The sequence below is a fragment of the Schistocerca americana genome, chromosome 6 (genome assembly GCF_021461395.2).
Source record: "Schistocerca americana isolate TAMUIC-IGC-003095 chromosome 6, iqSchAmer2.1, whole genome shotgun sequence".
In the NCBI taxonomy this organism is placed as follows: domain Eukaryota; kingdom Metazoa; phylum Arthropoda; class Insecta; order Orthoptera; family Acrididae; genus Schistocerca; species Schistocerca americana.
The window spans coordinates 237756318-237773020 of NC_060124.1; the positions used below are offsets into that span (position 1 = coordinate 237756318).

The 16703-nt window shown below is 43.0% G+C and overlaps 1 protein-coding gene across 2 annotated transcripts in view; it reads left to right on the plus strand.

Annotated features, from left to right (window-relative positions):
• The window catches only part of LOC124619807 (endoglucanase A-like), a 113605-nt gene that overhangs the window by 18494 nt on the left and 78408 nt on the right, over positions 1 to 16703 (plus strand). For both annotated transcript variants that reach the window (XM_047146402.1, XM_047146403.1), the window contains 2 exons: positions 3044 to 3322; positions 13230 to 13416. In XM_047146402.1, the coding sequence (XP_047002358.1) occupies positions 3044 to 3322; positions 13230 to 13416 (466 nt within the window). The remainder of the gene's footprint in view (positions 1 to 3043; positions 3323 to 13229; positions 13417 to 16703) is intronic.

A 16703-nucleotide genomic window follows, 5' to 3' on the forward strand; every position in this document is an offset into this window, starting at 1 on the left:
ACTGATGCTAATGCTCTTCCTTGTCCAAGTAAACGAATGGTGCAAATTAGAGTTTTATTCCATTATAAGTCTCTCTCAATCAATAAGCCATTTATTCAAAGAAACAGATTAATTAATTAAAATAAAACCAATACCATCCTCTGTAAGGGTGTTAGTGTTGTTATAGCTATCAAGTAAGACGATAACATGACACCATTAGGTTCTGATACCGTAACAACCAGAAAATAAATCTGGAAAACCTCTGAAACTTTATTTTGGAAGTTCATTTGTCTGTTTGTGTCAAATAGATTATATTTGATGTGTAGTTTCTAGATTATTTTTTAATTACCTAACCACCACAAGTATGAAAGTTTCATCTGATTTGATTCCAAACACAAATAAAAGACGACTTTGTTTATAGGTGTAGTTCAACAGGTGTGATGCGTATTCCTTCCATAAAAATAAAAATTATTCGACAGCTCCACAAGAATTTTGTTAATTCACTATACCGGTTTCGACAGATTAATCTGTCATCTTCAGAAGTTTGATGCGGGTATAAACCATGGGTAAGCCGAAGTTAGAGACGGACTGAATCATGAAGTCGTCTTTTGTCACAGAGACAAAAACGATAATGTGAATTTCATAAAATTTATGTGCAGCTAAAGACTGATTTTCGTTTTGGTGTGAAGGACAAATAGAACAGTGACACAATTTCCACCAAAGGACTTCTTCACTGACAGATTAGTCGTGCAGCTGAATAACGTTCTTCATTTACCAAGCAGTTGGCAGAAGTCCTCAGAGAATGACGATTTATCCATGTGGTCAGCAGAGCACTCTTTCTCCCACCTCACCACGCTGCTCAGGATTTGTTCTTGCTGCAAAACTACTTGGGGATCACTTTGCATTTCCTATTGCGTTTTATGAGAATTGTTAGTTCGTGTAACAGCATAACCTTCATTGTAAAACTTTTCATGAACGTGTAGAAAATTATACCAAAGTTTTGGAGTAAGTAAATTAAGATTACTTCAATGAAATAAAAAAAATAATACTTGAGCTTTGGAAGAGCTGTGAAAAAAAAAATGTACCTCACCAAAAGGTGACAGTCACGTTGAAAGGTATGTGCTACGGTTTGATCAGTGTAGAGCCAGAAAATAAAGTAGATAGTTGCCAACAGCAAGGTGGAATTAGTATAGTATCTTTGAGTAGGAGGATCTTTGATGGTTAAGAGAGCTGGGCACGGGCAGTAAAAACCGGTGAGTTGCAGCTAGGTGCCCCGAGGAAGCAGACGTGTGTGGACAGCTTTAAGGTAGGAGTCGCTCTCGCTGTACAATTACCCTAAGAAAACTTTAGCATATAAATGAGAGAAGGTATATAATGATTTCAAAATGGTTTTTGTTAGATAATGTTCAGTGTTAGGATTTGTATGTCCAAGGTTTGACACAGTAAGCGTTTTGTAAAATTTTTTGTAAGAGCGATTTGTGCTACAAAATTGTTGGAAATGGTAGGTTTTGTGTATGACTCAAAATTTTAACAATATATATACAGGGTGTTACAAAAAGGTACGGCCAAACTTTCAGGAAACATTCCTCACACACAAAGAAAGAAAATATGTTAGGTGGACATGTGTCCGGAAACGCTTACTTTCCATGTTAGAGCTCATTTTATTACTTCTCTTCAAATCACATTAATCATGGAATGGAAACACACAGCAACAGAACGTACCAGCGTTACTTCAAACACTTTGTTACAGGAAATGTTCAAAATGTCCTCTGTTAGCGAGGATACATGCATCCACTCTCCGTCACATGGAATCCCTGATGCGCTGATGCAGCCCTGGAGAATGGTGTATTGTATCACAGCCGTCCACAATAGGAGTTCGAAGAGCCTCTACATTTGGTACCGGGGTTGCGTAGACAAGAGCTTTCAAATGCCCCCATAAATGAAAGTCGAGAGGGCCGAGGTCAGCAGAGCGTGGAGGCCATGCAATTGGTCCGTCTCTACCAATCCATCGGTCACCGAATCTGTTGTTGAGAAGCGTACGAACACTTCGACTGAAATGTGCAGGACCTCCATCGTGCATGAACCACATGTTATGTCGTACTTGTAAAAGCACATGTTCTAGCAGCACAGGTAGAGTATCCCGTATGAAATCATGATAACGTGCTCCATTGAGCGTACATACTGACGAAACTAAAATGAGCTGTAACATGGAAATTAAGCGTTTCCGGACACATGTCCACATAACATCTTTTCTTTATTTGTGTGTGAGGAATGTTTCCTGAAAGTTTGGCCGTACCTTTTTGTAACACCCTGTATATATTGAGATCAACATTGTGTTTAAATCTAACAGCCTGAATCATAATCCACATCCCTTGCTTGTACTGAATATGAAAATGAGTAGTAATATTACCAACCAATGAAAGAACGTAAAGAAAACGAGGCCTCTATGCAATATATATGTGCAGTTCATGGTTTGAAATCGATTTTGGTATAACTAATGTTATCAGGGCAAAGTTATTTAAAAAAACTAATTTCATGCCATTGCACAACTGGCGTTATTCAAGTCAAGATATAATTACATTAAGTAAACATCAGGGGCAAAAGTTAATTTTTCAGTACCATCTTAATGCCATTGTGCAAATGGTATTATTCTCCTAAACTTGATTGCTGAGTCAAATACATGTTGCATTTCTGGCAAAATGGAGGAGTGCAAGAAACAAGTTCAGAGACGCAGTCAGATGCAAGTTTGTTGAATAATTAATTTGGAACAATCTTATGATTGATACTTTGGCAAATAAAAAAGTATACAATTTTATCTAAGATACTTTCAGCATTCTAAACTACTTACTAAAATTTGATGACGTCTACTTCATTATTATAAACTGTTAGATGAATACAGTACCTCCGTTGATGTCGTCGCAGTCGGTGGTCAGTATCACAGCAGAAAGCAGTAGCTCTTCGTCAGACTCAATTTAGCACCAGTTTCAACTGTGCACTTGAACCACCACGGTTAAAACAAAGTGTGAAACCAGCCTCTGACTCGACACTTTCTGGCGCTCCACAGCTGGCGACTACATGAAGTTCGGCTTCACATTGGCCTACACACTGACGCTGTTGTCGTGGGGCGCCATCAGCTACGAGCAGGGTTACGCCAGCGCCGGAGCTTTGGACGGCGTGCGCGACGCCATCAAGTGGGGCACCGACTACCTGCTGAAGGCCCACGTCTCCGCCAACGAGCTGTACGTGCAGGTCGGCAACACGACCGCCGACCACAACTACTGGGGGCGACCCGAAGACATGACGCTCGAGAGGCCTGCCTACAAGGTCGACACGGAACACCCAGGTATGACTAGCAGCAAATGCAGTGTACACAGATGAGGCTGACCACAGTCTGATGACAGTAACGTAGCAGCCACTACTCTCCTCATACGTCATGGAAAAACATGTCAAATGTTCTAGCCTTTTGATAACCGCACATTAGGAATCTCATTTTGCAAATTCTGTTATTGCTTTTACGAATTCTGAAAAATTCATTAATACATTTTTCTGTTATTGAGAAAAAGAGAAATTATTGAATTAAACAAACTTCTGAAACATTGTGGCGGTTTTTGTGTATCGTCAACATCGACAAGTGCAATGAATATGGATGATACGATACTCTATGGTATTCTGCGGTTTGAATTCGCTCTGTTTTTTTTTTAGTTGTTTTTGCATTGATTTGATTTTGTAAATGACACTGACAATATTATAAACATGTATAATGCATTCTTCAAACTACAACTTCTCCCGGATAATTATTTTGTTCAAATTGCACAAGAATTCCACCTGACGTAGTGTAATAATGTTGACTGTAAGCTGTGTTCATATCACTAAATTTACAGATCGTACATCAGAGCTTTTATAATTTTTTTTTGTCTTCGATGGATTTAATTATTCTTAGCAAATTGATCATGAAAAGGAACCACAGAATACCACCCGCACACAACACTGACGTATGCTACCAGAAATATTTTTCTCCGTGATTCGTGCGTAGTTTAATTTTGACCACATACATCAGCAATGAAATCTTGTTCAACAATAAATACCATCAGCACTGTTCTTAGAAAATGCAGTCTGATTCGATTAATTTTTTCTTTTATTGATTGAGTTCAGTACCACCGGTGCACATTTGTTTCTTACACATCGGAATATTGAAAGTTTGCAGTTTCAAGTAATTTAAATTTGCCGCTGTAATTAAAGTTAAGATGGCGGTCAACAAAAGATAGAGGATTTCTTTTTTAATTAAAATTTTCCTTTTTCCAATAAATCATTTAAATTGATGCTACCAAAAAAAGAAATTATTAAATTATTTTTCAAATTAGTTTAACACAAACCCATGCTATTTTCAACTAGAAGTACAGACGAAGTTGCTGTATAATCGCAACTGACAATGGCTGCGCTTCTTGCAGCTATGATAAAACAATTAATACAAAATTATAATTAAAACAGGAAATTTTCAATAATTAATCATTAATAGTTTTAACGTATCTGGCTCTATTTGTTTTTATCAGCAAATGAACATAAAAGTACAATAATTTTACATTAAATGTTTTTCATTTAACAGACCTCAAATCGATTCGCGTCTTGCGATGTACATCAGAAGAAGACGACAAAAGGGTACAAAACAAAAGAAAAGAATGACATATTAACAAAGAATGTGAGACAATATTTGTCTCTGTTTTACATAATTATCATCTTTTTAAGAAATAATTACATAACTGAATGAATATTGTCCACACGTTCATATTCCACTCATAAAAAAGTATGTATACATAGTGGATGTTATAACATGGATGACCTTATCACCACGATTTACTGCCTGCGATCTGTACGAGTGTATTTCAAAAAGTTTCATCCAGTTTCACAATCCTATATCTTCTAAATATATGAAGACAGAACCCTGGGCTGCGACCCAAGTCCTTCATAGGACTACAAAGTTAATGTTATGAAAAAAAGCTGTCTTTACGTTTTACATGTTTGCAAATGTAAATGTCGTGTGACTTAGGGTCTCCCGTCGGTTAGACCGTTCGCCGGGTGCAAGTCTTTCGATTTGAAGCCACTTCGGCGGTTTGTCCGTCGATGGGGATGAAATGATGATGAGTAGGACAACACAACACCCAGGTCCTGAGAGGAGTAAATCTCCGACCCAGCCGGGAATCGAACCCGCTATATTCTGTAGCGCTGACCACTCAGCTACCAGGGGAGGAGTGCTGTATGGTGCGTACTACAATTTCGCTTAGAATTAATTTTTCAGCTACTTTTCACGAAATATCAGTGTTCCGTTCCCTAGATTTGCGGCAAACGCACAGGCATCCTGTGCTTTTGTGAGGATGGCTGCGATTACTGTTTTGAGTGCTGTTGCTATACGACATCCAATTTCGCGAAACGTTTCGGAAGGGGAGACCTACGGCAGTTCTTCTTCATCTCACAATAGCACTTGCTTCCAACGTGCTCAATTATATGTTCGATATACTTTTATTTCTCTTTCCCTCTGCAGTTCTTACCTTCAGTAGATCCCTTCTTTTTCTGACGCCTTAACACGTGTCTTATCATATTGTTCTATCTTCTTGCCAGTATTTTCCATAAGCTTTTTTCTTCGCCTATTTTGTGGAGAGCCAACTCTTTCCTTATCTTAGTGGTGCACCTAATTTTTAACATCCTTTTATAGCACCAAATGTCGGACTCTTGGAATCTATTCTTTTCCGCTTTTCCCATAGCCCATGATACACCAACATACGATGCTGTGCTGAAAACGAACAAACTTAAAAATTTCTTTCTCAAATTAAGCCCTATGTTTGGTACTAACAGACTTCTCATGGACAAAAGTGCGCTTTGACCTGTGCCATTCTGTTTTCCCGGCTCTCTTTACGCTTTGTCCGCAGCTCGTGGTCTCGCGCTAGTGTTCTCGCTTCCAGAGCACGGGGTCGCGGGTTTGATTTCCTGCGGGGTCAGGGATTTTCACATGCTTCGCGATGACTGGGTGTTGTGTGTCGTCTTCATCATCATCATTCAACCCAATTTCAGTCGGATGAAGGCAATGTTAACCACCTCCGCTAGGACTTTGCCTAGTACATGTCTCCCACATCGTCCCCTACGCTCTGTCGAGGAGTATGGGACTCCTTCATCTTTACGCTGTGCTAGTCTTATTTGCTTCCCGCATCACATCTTATTTTGCTTCCAAGTATAATAATTCAATTTCATCTGTAACCAATTGTGATGTAAAGTTTATCACTAATCTCAGTTTTTCTACTCCTCATTACTTTCATCTTTCTTTGATTTACCTTCCATCAACATTCTGTACTTATTAGGTAGCGCATTCCATTCAACAGGCCCTGTTGTTAATCTTCACTTTCACTTAGGACAGCGAGGCCATCAGTGAAACTTAAAAATGACAGGGGTGATACTGCTGAACATTTCGTATATTTCCGTCATTGGTTTTTTTTCTATGTGTAGTTTGAACGATAATGGTAGAAGAAGTATCCCTGTCTGTTCAATTCGAGGACTTCGTTTTAACCTTTCGTTGGTATTGTTGCCTCTTGATTTTTGTAGACGCTGTGTATTACATAGCTATCCCTACAGCTGACACCTATTTCTGTCAGAATGTAGAGTATTTTCGACATTTTACATTGCCGAGTGCTTTTTCTAGATCGACTAATCCCCTGAACTTTTCTTGATTTTTCATAACTATTGCTTCCATTATCTAGCACAGCGTGAGAATTGTCTCTCTGGTGCCTTTACCCTTCCTAATGCCAAACTGATCGCCATCTAACAGATGATATATTTTCTTTTTCTGGACACTATTTTTGTCAATGATGCATGTGTTGTTACACTGACCGTACCACAACTTTCGCGCTTATCTGCGGTTTTCTATCGTCACGATTGTGTTGATGGTATTTTTCCGAAAGTGTTATGGGGTAGCTCCAGTCACATAGATTCTACAAACCAACTTGAGTGGTAGTTTCCTCTAATGATTTCAGAAAATCCAAAGGAATGTTGTGTAAGTCTTCTCCCCCCCCCCCCCCTTTATCTGATCTCAGCCCTTCCAGAGCTATGTTAAAATGTGACTCTAATAATGGATTCCCTAGTCTTCCACACCGACATACGCCGGAAACCCATTGTCTGGAAGCGATGAAACAGTCTTTTGCCAGCGGTATTGTCCATTGTGTACAGGACTGTCATTTCGACGGTTAGTGCAGAGTGCAGGGCATATCCCCATCCCAGTTCAAATTGTTCAAATGGGTCTAAGCGCTATGGGACTTAATATCTGAGGTCATCAGTCCCCTAGACTTAGAACGACATGTACCTAACTAACCTAAGGACATCACACACATCCATGTCCGAGGCAGGATTTGAACCAGCGACCGTAAAAGCAGCGCGGTTCCGGACTGATGCACCTAGAACCGCTCGGCAACAGCGACCGGCCACATCCCAGTCCCGCGACACTTCGGTAGTATACTGTTAGCCGTGTAAATTGTGCTCTGTCTGCTAAACGGAAAGTATCTCTAATTAACTCGATCAAGACAATAATTACCGAATTCAACCGAAAATTATAAACCTAGAAAGCTTATAAGAAAACATTGACGAGAGCAAAAATTTACAAGCACGTGTTACGCGTAACAGTTAAATCCACCTCCATCGGATATTTTGATTCACGTGCTTAGCATTAGCTTAAAAGCACACGGGTCACAAAAGCAGTCATCTGTCCCGGTAGACATGACGCTAATAAGGCATACCACTTAATCTGGCCTTAACAGGAGCCGTAATTCGGTATGGAAGAGAGTCTGAGAGTTCGCAAGATACTTCAGGGGTGCCATATCCAGCTAAAGCCACACATCGTTGGCAGTTATAAACCGTAGACATACTAAATTACAGGGCTGCTTACGCAAATACTCCGAGAAATTTTCTGTGGAATTACGATCTGTGATTTGGTGGACCAGTCGAGGAGAGAGACAAGGGGCCTGTGTGTTCGTCAAACCAGAAACTTGCGTGCAGCCGTGGGAAAATGACTGTTCTCATCATGAAAGACGGGGTCGCCCACAACAAACTCATCATGAATGTGTAGAAGGAAGGGTAACTTTTAGTCACCGGAAATGTTGATGTGAACATCCTGATGAATGTTCACAGTAACCTGAACTAGTGGGTACAATTCATGGTTCAAGAAGCAGCTCCAAAATGCCACAGAAGCACCTCGGCCAGAACTGCGTCCTCTACATCGGCAGATTAAACACGTCACTGTGCAGCCCGTGCTCTCGACAGGCTGCGTCATTCGAAAAGAGGCGAAACAGCAACTCGTCGGACTACACAGAAAGACTCCAGTCGGCCTACGATCCAGTTCCCATATTGTTTGGTCCAATGACCATTTACAGCTTCATGTGCCGCTGTTAGCGATTGCCTTTTTAGATGTATCCAACAACAAACGTCCTTGCATCCATTACCCTTCACAGTGTTCCATCTACTTCGTGAAAGTTATTTCCTGATGTCTTAACTCATGTCTCATCGTCCTCTACCTTCTTTGTGTTACTCTTTTACTTGTCCCTTTCTTCCCAATTATACAAAGAACCTCCAGATTCCGTAACTTATCAGTCCTCCAAATTTTCAACACTCTTCAAAAGCACCACTTCTCCAATTGTCTTCAGCCGATATTCCGACTGTCCACGATTCAGTACCACACAACGCTGTGCTCCAAAGCACAGGGTGTTTATAAATTAGTTATAAAAAAGTAACCTTTAATTGTCAAAAAGGTTGATAATTTACAAAAGTGTTTGATACAGTACTGAATGCAGAATATCTTCAAGCTTTATTTACAAATACTCAATGTGGTTACCTTTAGTAGCGCGACAGTGCAACATCTGCAGTCAGTTTTCTTCGAAATCGTATGAAGCAAGTCTTGGTGTATGGTGGCAACTGCTTGGCTATCCGTTACTTCAGCTCGTCCGCGTTTCCTGGAAGCGGAGAATCAGACACTCTTACTTTAATGTAACCCCACACCTACACTCCTGGAAATTGAAATAAGAACACCGTGAATTCATTGCCCAGGAAGGGGAAACTTTATTGACACATTCCTGGGGTCACATACATCACATGATCACACTGACAGAACCACAGGCACATAGACACAGGCAACAGAGCATGCACAATGTCGGCACTAGTACAGTGTATATCCACCTTTCGCAGCAATGCAGGCTGCTATTCTCCCATGGAGACGATCGTAGAGATGCTGGATGTAGTCCTGTGGAACGGCTTGCCATGCCATTTCCACCTGGCGCCTCAGTTGGACCAGCGTTCGTGCTGGACGTGCAGACCGCGTGAGACGACGCTTCATCCAGTCCCAAACATGCTCAATGGGGGACAGATCCGGAGATCTTGCTGGCCAGGGTAGTTAACTTACACCTTCTAGAGCACGTTGGGTGGCACGGGATACATGCGGACGTGCATTGTCCTGTTGGAACAGCAAGTTCCCTTGCCGGTCTAGGAATGGTAGAACGATGGGTTCGATGACGGTTTGGATGTACCGTGCACTATTCAGTGTCCCCTCGACGATCACCAGTGGTGTACGGCCAGTGTAGGAGATCGCTCCCCACACCATGATGCCGGGTGTTGGCCCTGTGTGCCTCTGTCGTATGCAGTCCTGATTGTGGCGCTCACCTGCACGGCGCCAAACACGCATACGACCATTATTGGCACGAAGGCAGAAGCGACTCTCATCGCTGAAGACGACACGTCTCCATTCGTCCCTCCATTCACGCCTGTCGCGACACCACTGGAGGCGGGCTGCACGATGTTGGGGCGTGAGCGGAAAACGGCCTAACGGTGTGCGGGACCGTAGCCCAGCTTCATGGAGACGGTTGCGAATGGTCGTCGCCGATACCCCAGGAGCAACAGTGTCCCTAATTTGCTGGGAAGTGGCGGTGCGGTCCCCTACGGCACTGCGTAGGATCCTACGGTCTTGGCATGCATCCGTGCGTCGCTGCGGTCCGGTCCCAGGTCGACGGGCACGTGTACCTTCCGCTGACCACTGGCGACAACATCGATGTACTGTGGAGACCTCACGCCCCACGTGTTGAGCAATTCGGCGGTACGTCCACCCGGCCTCCCGCATGCCCACTATACGCCCTCGCTCAAAGCCCGTCAACTGCACATACGGTTCACGTCCACGCTGTCGCGGCATGCTACCAGTGTTGAAGACTGCGATGGAGCTCCGTATGCCACGGCAAACTGGCTGACACTGACGGCGGCGGTGCACAAATGCTGCGCAGCTAGCGCCATTCGACGGCCAACACCGCGGTTCCTGGTGTGTCCGCTGTGCCGTGCGTGTGATCATTGCTTGTACAGCCCTCTCGCAGTGTCCGGAGCAAGTATGGTGGGTCTGACACACCGGTGTCAATGTGTTCTTTTTTCCATTTCCAGGAGTGTAGAAGTCCATTGGCGCTAAATTAGCTGATTTGATGGGAGCGATATTGTTCTACCTTGTCCAATCGAAGCAGGAACATTCCTACGGAGGTACGAGACCACGATGATAATGTGGTGGCGCGCCATCTTGCTGGAAAATAAATCTGTGCCCATGTTCTGCAGTAATTGAAGCATTAGAAAATGTTTAAGCATGTCCACGTACGATATGCCAGTTACAGTTGACTCGGCAAAAAAGGAAGGATCGTAAATCTTGTTACAGCTTAAGCGAAAAAATATTTGCCTTAGGTGAGTCCCACACACGTTCGATTGCGTGACGTGGTTTCTGCTCACTCCATATCCTAACATTATGCCGATTCACTTTGCAGCAGGTATAGAACGTGCAGCTGAAAAGAATTTTATTAAGAAACTCAAATTCCGTCTGCATTTTTAAAAATATTTGCACACAAATCTCAGCTCGTATTTCTTTATCACTTTCTCTTAAAGCTTGCAACAGTTCCAATTTGCAGGGTTTAAACGACAGGCTTTTCCGTAATACCTTCTACAGTGTAACACTAGGCATATTCAGTTCTTAACTGGTACGTTTCGGTGATTTACCCGCACTAGTAATGTAAGATTGTCGCACTTGTTCAATTGCTGCGCCAGAGGCCCGATTTGTTCCCGAACATTAGCAGCGAGAAACCATAAAGAACCCTGCGCATGCGTTGTATCGTTATACGACTCCATGATGACTGTTGGAGTAACTCATGCCACCCAGTAGGAAGGTCACGAACTAACAGTGTTACTACTGCTATCAGTACTGTATCAAACATTTCTGCAAGTATTTACCTTTTTTACAAAATGGTGCAAATGGCTATGAGCACTATGGAACTTAACTGCTGTGGTCATCAGTCCCCTAGAACTTAGAACTACTTAAACCTAACTAACCTAAGGACATCACACACATCCATGCCCGAGGCAGGATTCGAACCTGCGACCGTAGCGATCACGTGGTTCCAGACTGTAGCACCTATAACCGCTCGACCACCCCGGCCGGCACCTTTTTTTTTTTTTTTTTTTTTTTTTTTTACAGTTAAAGGTTATTTTCATATAACTAATTTATAAATACCTTGTACAATTCTGGTTTAAAGATCTATGTTTGATACCAGTGGACATCCCTTTGACGAGAATAACCTCTTTGCCTGTGATAGCCAGCTACACTACTGGCCATTAAAATTGCTACATCACGAAGATGACGTGCTACAGACGCGACGAGAAATTTAACCGACAGGAAGAAAATACTGTGATATGCAAATGATTAGCTTTTCAGAGCATTCACACAAGGTTAGCTCCGGTGGTGCCACCTACAACGTGCTGACATGAGGAAAGTTTCCAACCAATTTCTCGTGCATGCAGCAGTTGACCGGCTTTGCCTGGTGAAACGATGTGATGCCTCGTGTAAGGAGGAGAAATGCGTACCATCACGTTTCCGACTTTAATGAAGGTCGGAATGTAGCCTAACGCGATTGCGGTTTATCGAATCGTGACGTTGATGCTCGCGTTGGTCGAGATCCAGTGACTGTTAGCAGAATATGTAAACGGTGGGTTCAGGAGGGTAATACAGAACGCCGTGCTGGATCCCAAAGACCTCGTATCACTAGCAGTCGAGATGACAGGCATCTTATCCGCATGGCTGTAACGGATCGTGCAGCCACGTCTCGATCCCTGAGTCAACAGATGGGGACATTTGCAAGACAACAACCATCTACACGAACAGTTCGACGACGTTTGCAGCAGCATGGACTATCAGCTCGGAGACCATGGCTGCGGTTACCCTTGACGCTGCATCACAGACAGGAGCGCCTGCGATGGTGTACTCAACGACGAACCTGGGTGCACGAATGGCAAAACGTAATTTTTTCGGATGAATCCAGGTTCTGTTTACAGCATCATGATGGTCGCATCCGTGTTTGGCGACATCGCGGTGAACGCACATTGGAAGCGTGTATTTGTCATTGCCATACTGGCGTATCACCTGGCGTGATGGTATGGGGTACCATGGGTTACACGTCTCGGTCACCTTTTGTTCGCATTGACGGCACTTTGAACAGCGGACGTTTCATTTAAGATGTGTTACGACCCGTGGCTCTACCGTTCAGTGGACATCCCTTTGCCAAGAATGCCCTCTTTGCCTGTGATAGCCGGCCGGAGTGACCGAGCGGTTCTAGGCGCTACAGTCTGGAACCGCGCGACCGCTACGGTCGCAGGTTCGAATCCTGCCTCGGGCATAGATGTGTGTGATGTCCTTAGGTCAGTTAGGTTTAAGAAGTTCTAACTTAGATGTTAAGTCCCATAGTGCTCAGAGCCATTTGATCAACCACTCTCTGTCGTTTATGATCTACTTACTACCGCAGCTTTTAGTCCATGTTATGTGGGTTGGAGTGGTACACCATTTCTGGAACACAGGTTGACGGTCCACATTGATACATCAAATACATGCAGGGCTCGGTAATGGTCACGTCCAACCGCGATAGCGCCTTTCTGCTATTCTGTCACGTTTGCATGTCGACCTATCTGACTGCGGTGGTCCCAGACAACCGAGTGCTACATATGTGTCACATCATTGCCATGATAAGTCAGTGGTCGAGGATCAGTTGACCGGCTGACACCAGTTCCCCAGCATCCGCAGCGCTCCAGGCCGACTAGTGTCCTCTCTTAACTGGTGACCTGAATTTCCTGCAGTGAGCTCACTTAGAATTGTGGCTAGCTCTGAGTCCCTTGTGTATCTGAGACACAGATAACACAGCGGTCTTTCTACTCGGCAGGAACTGACGTGGCGGCTGAGACGGCAGCAGCGCTGGCTGCCGCGTCCGGAGTCTTCCGCTCGGTGGACGCGACGTACGCCGACACCCTGCTGCAGCACGCCAAGGAGCTGATCGCCTTCGCGGACAACTACCGAGCCATCTACACAGAGTCCGGCGCCATACCGGACTCCGACGGCACGGCTTACCTGTAAGGCACGGCACGGGCCGGTACTTCCTAGTTCGTCATTCAGACGTATGCAACGCTTCATTCTCGTGCGTGTTTACTGTTTTTCTGTACTGCTATCAAAGTTCAATTTGTAAATAGCCTCTCGCTACCTGTACTTTACCCCTGACACCTTCAGAATTTGAAAGAGAGTTTTCCAGTCAACATTGTCAAAAGCTTTCTCTAAGTCCACAAATGCTAGAAACGTAGGTTTGCCTTTCGTTAATCTTTCTTCTAAGATACGTCGTAAGGTCAGTATTGCCTCACGTGTTCCAATATTTCTACAGAATCCAAAGTGATCTTCCCCGAGGTCGGCCTCTACTTGTTTCTCCATTCGTCTGCAAGGAATTCATGTTAGTATTTTCCAGCTGTGACTTATTAAACTGATAGTTCGGTAATTTTCACATCTGTCAACACCAGCTTCCTTTGGGATTGGAATTATTATATTCTTCTTGAAGTCTGAGGGTATTTCGGCTGTTTCATACATATTGCTCACCAGATGGTAGAGTTTAGTCATGACTGGCTCTCCCAAGGCCGTCAGTAGTTCTAATGGAATGTAGTCTACTCCCGGGGCCTTGTTTCGACTTAGGTCTTTCAGTGCTCTGTCAAACTCTTCACGCAGATCGTATCTCCCATTTCATCTACATCTACATCCTCTTCCATTTCCATAATATTGTCCTCAAGTACATCGCCCTTGTATAGACCCTCTATGTACTCCTTCCACCTTTCTGCTTTCCCTTCTCTGCTTAGAACTGGGTTTCCATTTGAGCTCTTGATGTTCATGCAAGTGGTTCTCTTTTCTCCAAAGGTCTCTTTAGTTTTCCTGTAGGCAGTATCTATCTTACCCCTAGTGAGATAAGCCTCTACATCCTTACATTTGTCCTCGAGCCATCCCTGCTTAGCCATTTTGCACTTCCTGTCGATCTCATTTTTGAGACGTTTGTATTCCTTTTTGCATGCTTCACTTATTGCATTTTTATATTTTCTCCTTTCATCAATTAAATTCAGTGTCTCTTCTGTTACCCAAGGATTTCTACTAGCCATCGTCTTTTTACCTACTTGATCGTCTGCTGCCTTGACTACTTCATCCCTCAGAGCAACCCATTCTTCTACTACTGCATTTCTTTCCCCCATTCTTGTCAATCGTTCCTTAATGCTCTCCCTGAAACTCTCTGCAACCTGTGGTTCTGTCAGTTCATCCAAGTCCCATCTTCATAAATTCCCACCTTTTTGCAGTTCCTTCAGTTTTAATCTACAGTTCATAACCAACAGATTGTGGTCAGAGTCCACATCTGCCCCTGAAAATGTCTTACAATTTAAAACCTGGTTCCCAAATCTCTGTTTTGCCATTATATAATCTATCTGATACCTTCTAGTATCTCCAGGATTCTTCCATGTATACAACCTTCTTTTATGATTCTTGAATCAAGTGTTAGCTATGATTAAGTTATGCTCTGTGCAAAATTCTACCAGACGGCTTCCTCTTTCATTTCATACCCCCAATCCATATTCAACTAATATGTTTCCTTCTGTCTCTTTTCGTACTCTCGAATTCCAGTCACCCATGACTATTAACTTTTCGTCTCCCTTTACTACCTGAATAATTTCTTTTATTTCATCAATTTCTTCATCATCTGCATATAAACTTGTACTACTGTAGTAGGCGTGGGCTTCGTTTCTATCTTGGCCTCAATAATGCGTTCACTATGCTGTTTGTAGTACCTTACCCGCACTCCTATTTTTTTATTCATTATTAAACCTACTCCTGCATTACCCCTACTTGATTTTGCATTTATAACGCTTTATTCACCTGACCAAAAGTCTTGTTCCTCCTGCCACCGAACTTCATTAATTCCCACTATATCTAACTTTAACCTATCCATTTCCCTTTTTAAATTTCCTAACCTACCTGCCCGATGAAGGCATCAGACATTCCACGCTCCGATCCGTAGAACGCCAGTTTTCTTTCTTCTAATAACGATGTCCTCTGGAGTATTCCGCGCCCGGAGATCCGAATGGGGGACTATTTTACCTCCGGAATATTTTACCCAAGAGGACAATTTGTACAGAAACCAGATGGCAGTTATAAGAGTCGAGGGGCATGAAAGAGAAGCATTGGTTGGGAAGGGAGTGAGACAGGGTTGTAGCCTCTCCCCGACGTTATTCAATCTGTATACTGAGCAAGCAGTAAAGGAAACAAAAGAAAAATTCGGAGTAGTTATTAAAATCCATGGAGAAGAAACAAAAACTTTAAGGTTCTCCGATGACATTGTAATTCTGTCAGAAACAGCAAAGGACTTGGAAGAGCAGTTGAACGGAATGGACAGTCTCTTGAAAGGAGGATATAAGATGAACATCAACAAAAGCCAAACGAGGATAATAGAACGTAGTCGAATTAAGTCGGGTGATGCTGAGGGAATTAGATTAGGTAATGATACACTTAAAGTAGTAAATGTGTTTGCTATTTGGGGAGCAAAATAACTAATGATTGACGAAGTAGAGAGAATATAAAATGTAGACTGGCAATTGCAAGGAAAGCGTTTCTGAAGAAGAGAAATTTGTTAACATAGAGTATAGATTTAAGTGTCAGGAAGTCGTTTCTGGAAGTATTTGTATGGAGCGTAGCCATGTATGAAGTGAAAAATGGACGATTAATAGTTTGGACAAGAAGAGAGTAGAAGCTTTCGATATGTGGTGCTACAGTAGAATGCTGAAGGTTAGATGGGTAGATCACGTAACCAATGATGAGGTATTGAATAGAATTGTGGAGGAGAGGAGTTTCTGGCACAACTTGACAAAAAGAAGGGACCGGTTGGTAGGACATGTTCTGAGGCATCAAGGGATCACAAATTTAGCATTGGATGGCAGCGTGGAGGGTAAAAATCGTAGAGGGAGACCATGAACTGAATACACTAAGCAGATTCAGAAGGTTGTAGGTTGCAGTAAGTACTGGGAGATGAAGAAGCTTGCACAAAATAGGGTAGCATGGAGAGCTGCATCAAACCAGTCTCAGGACTGAAGACCACAATAAAATATCAAAGTTCTTTCTCCGGAAACTGAACATTTATTTCACTGTATTATGTCCATCCTGGACTTTCTCTCTTTCGTTTTAGTTATCTCATTTCTTTAATCCCCTGTATCCCATTTCATTGGCTGCTTGTATACTGTGCAAGTGTGGTCAGAGTGCTGTTGTTCATATAGTAGCCTGCGCTTTTCAGTTTGTGCCATCGCTTTGCAGTAACGCCCTCGGCACCATCTAAGGGACACCAGAG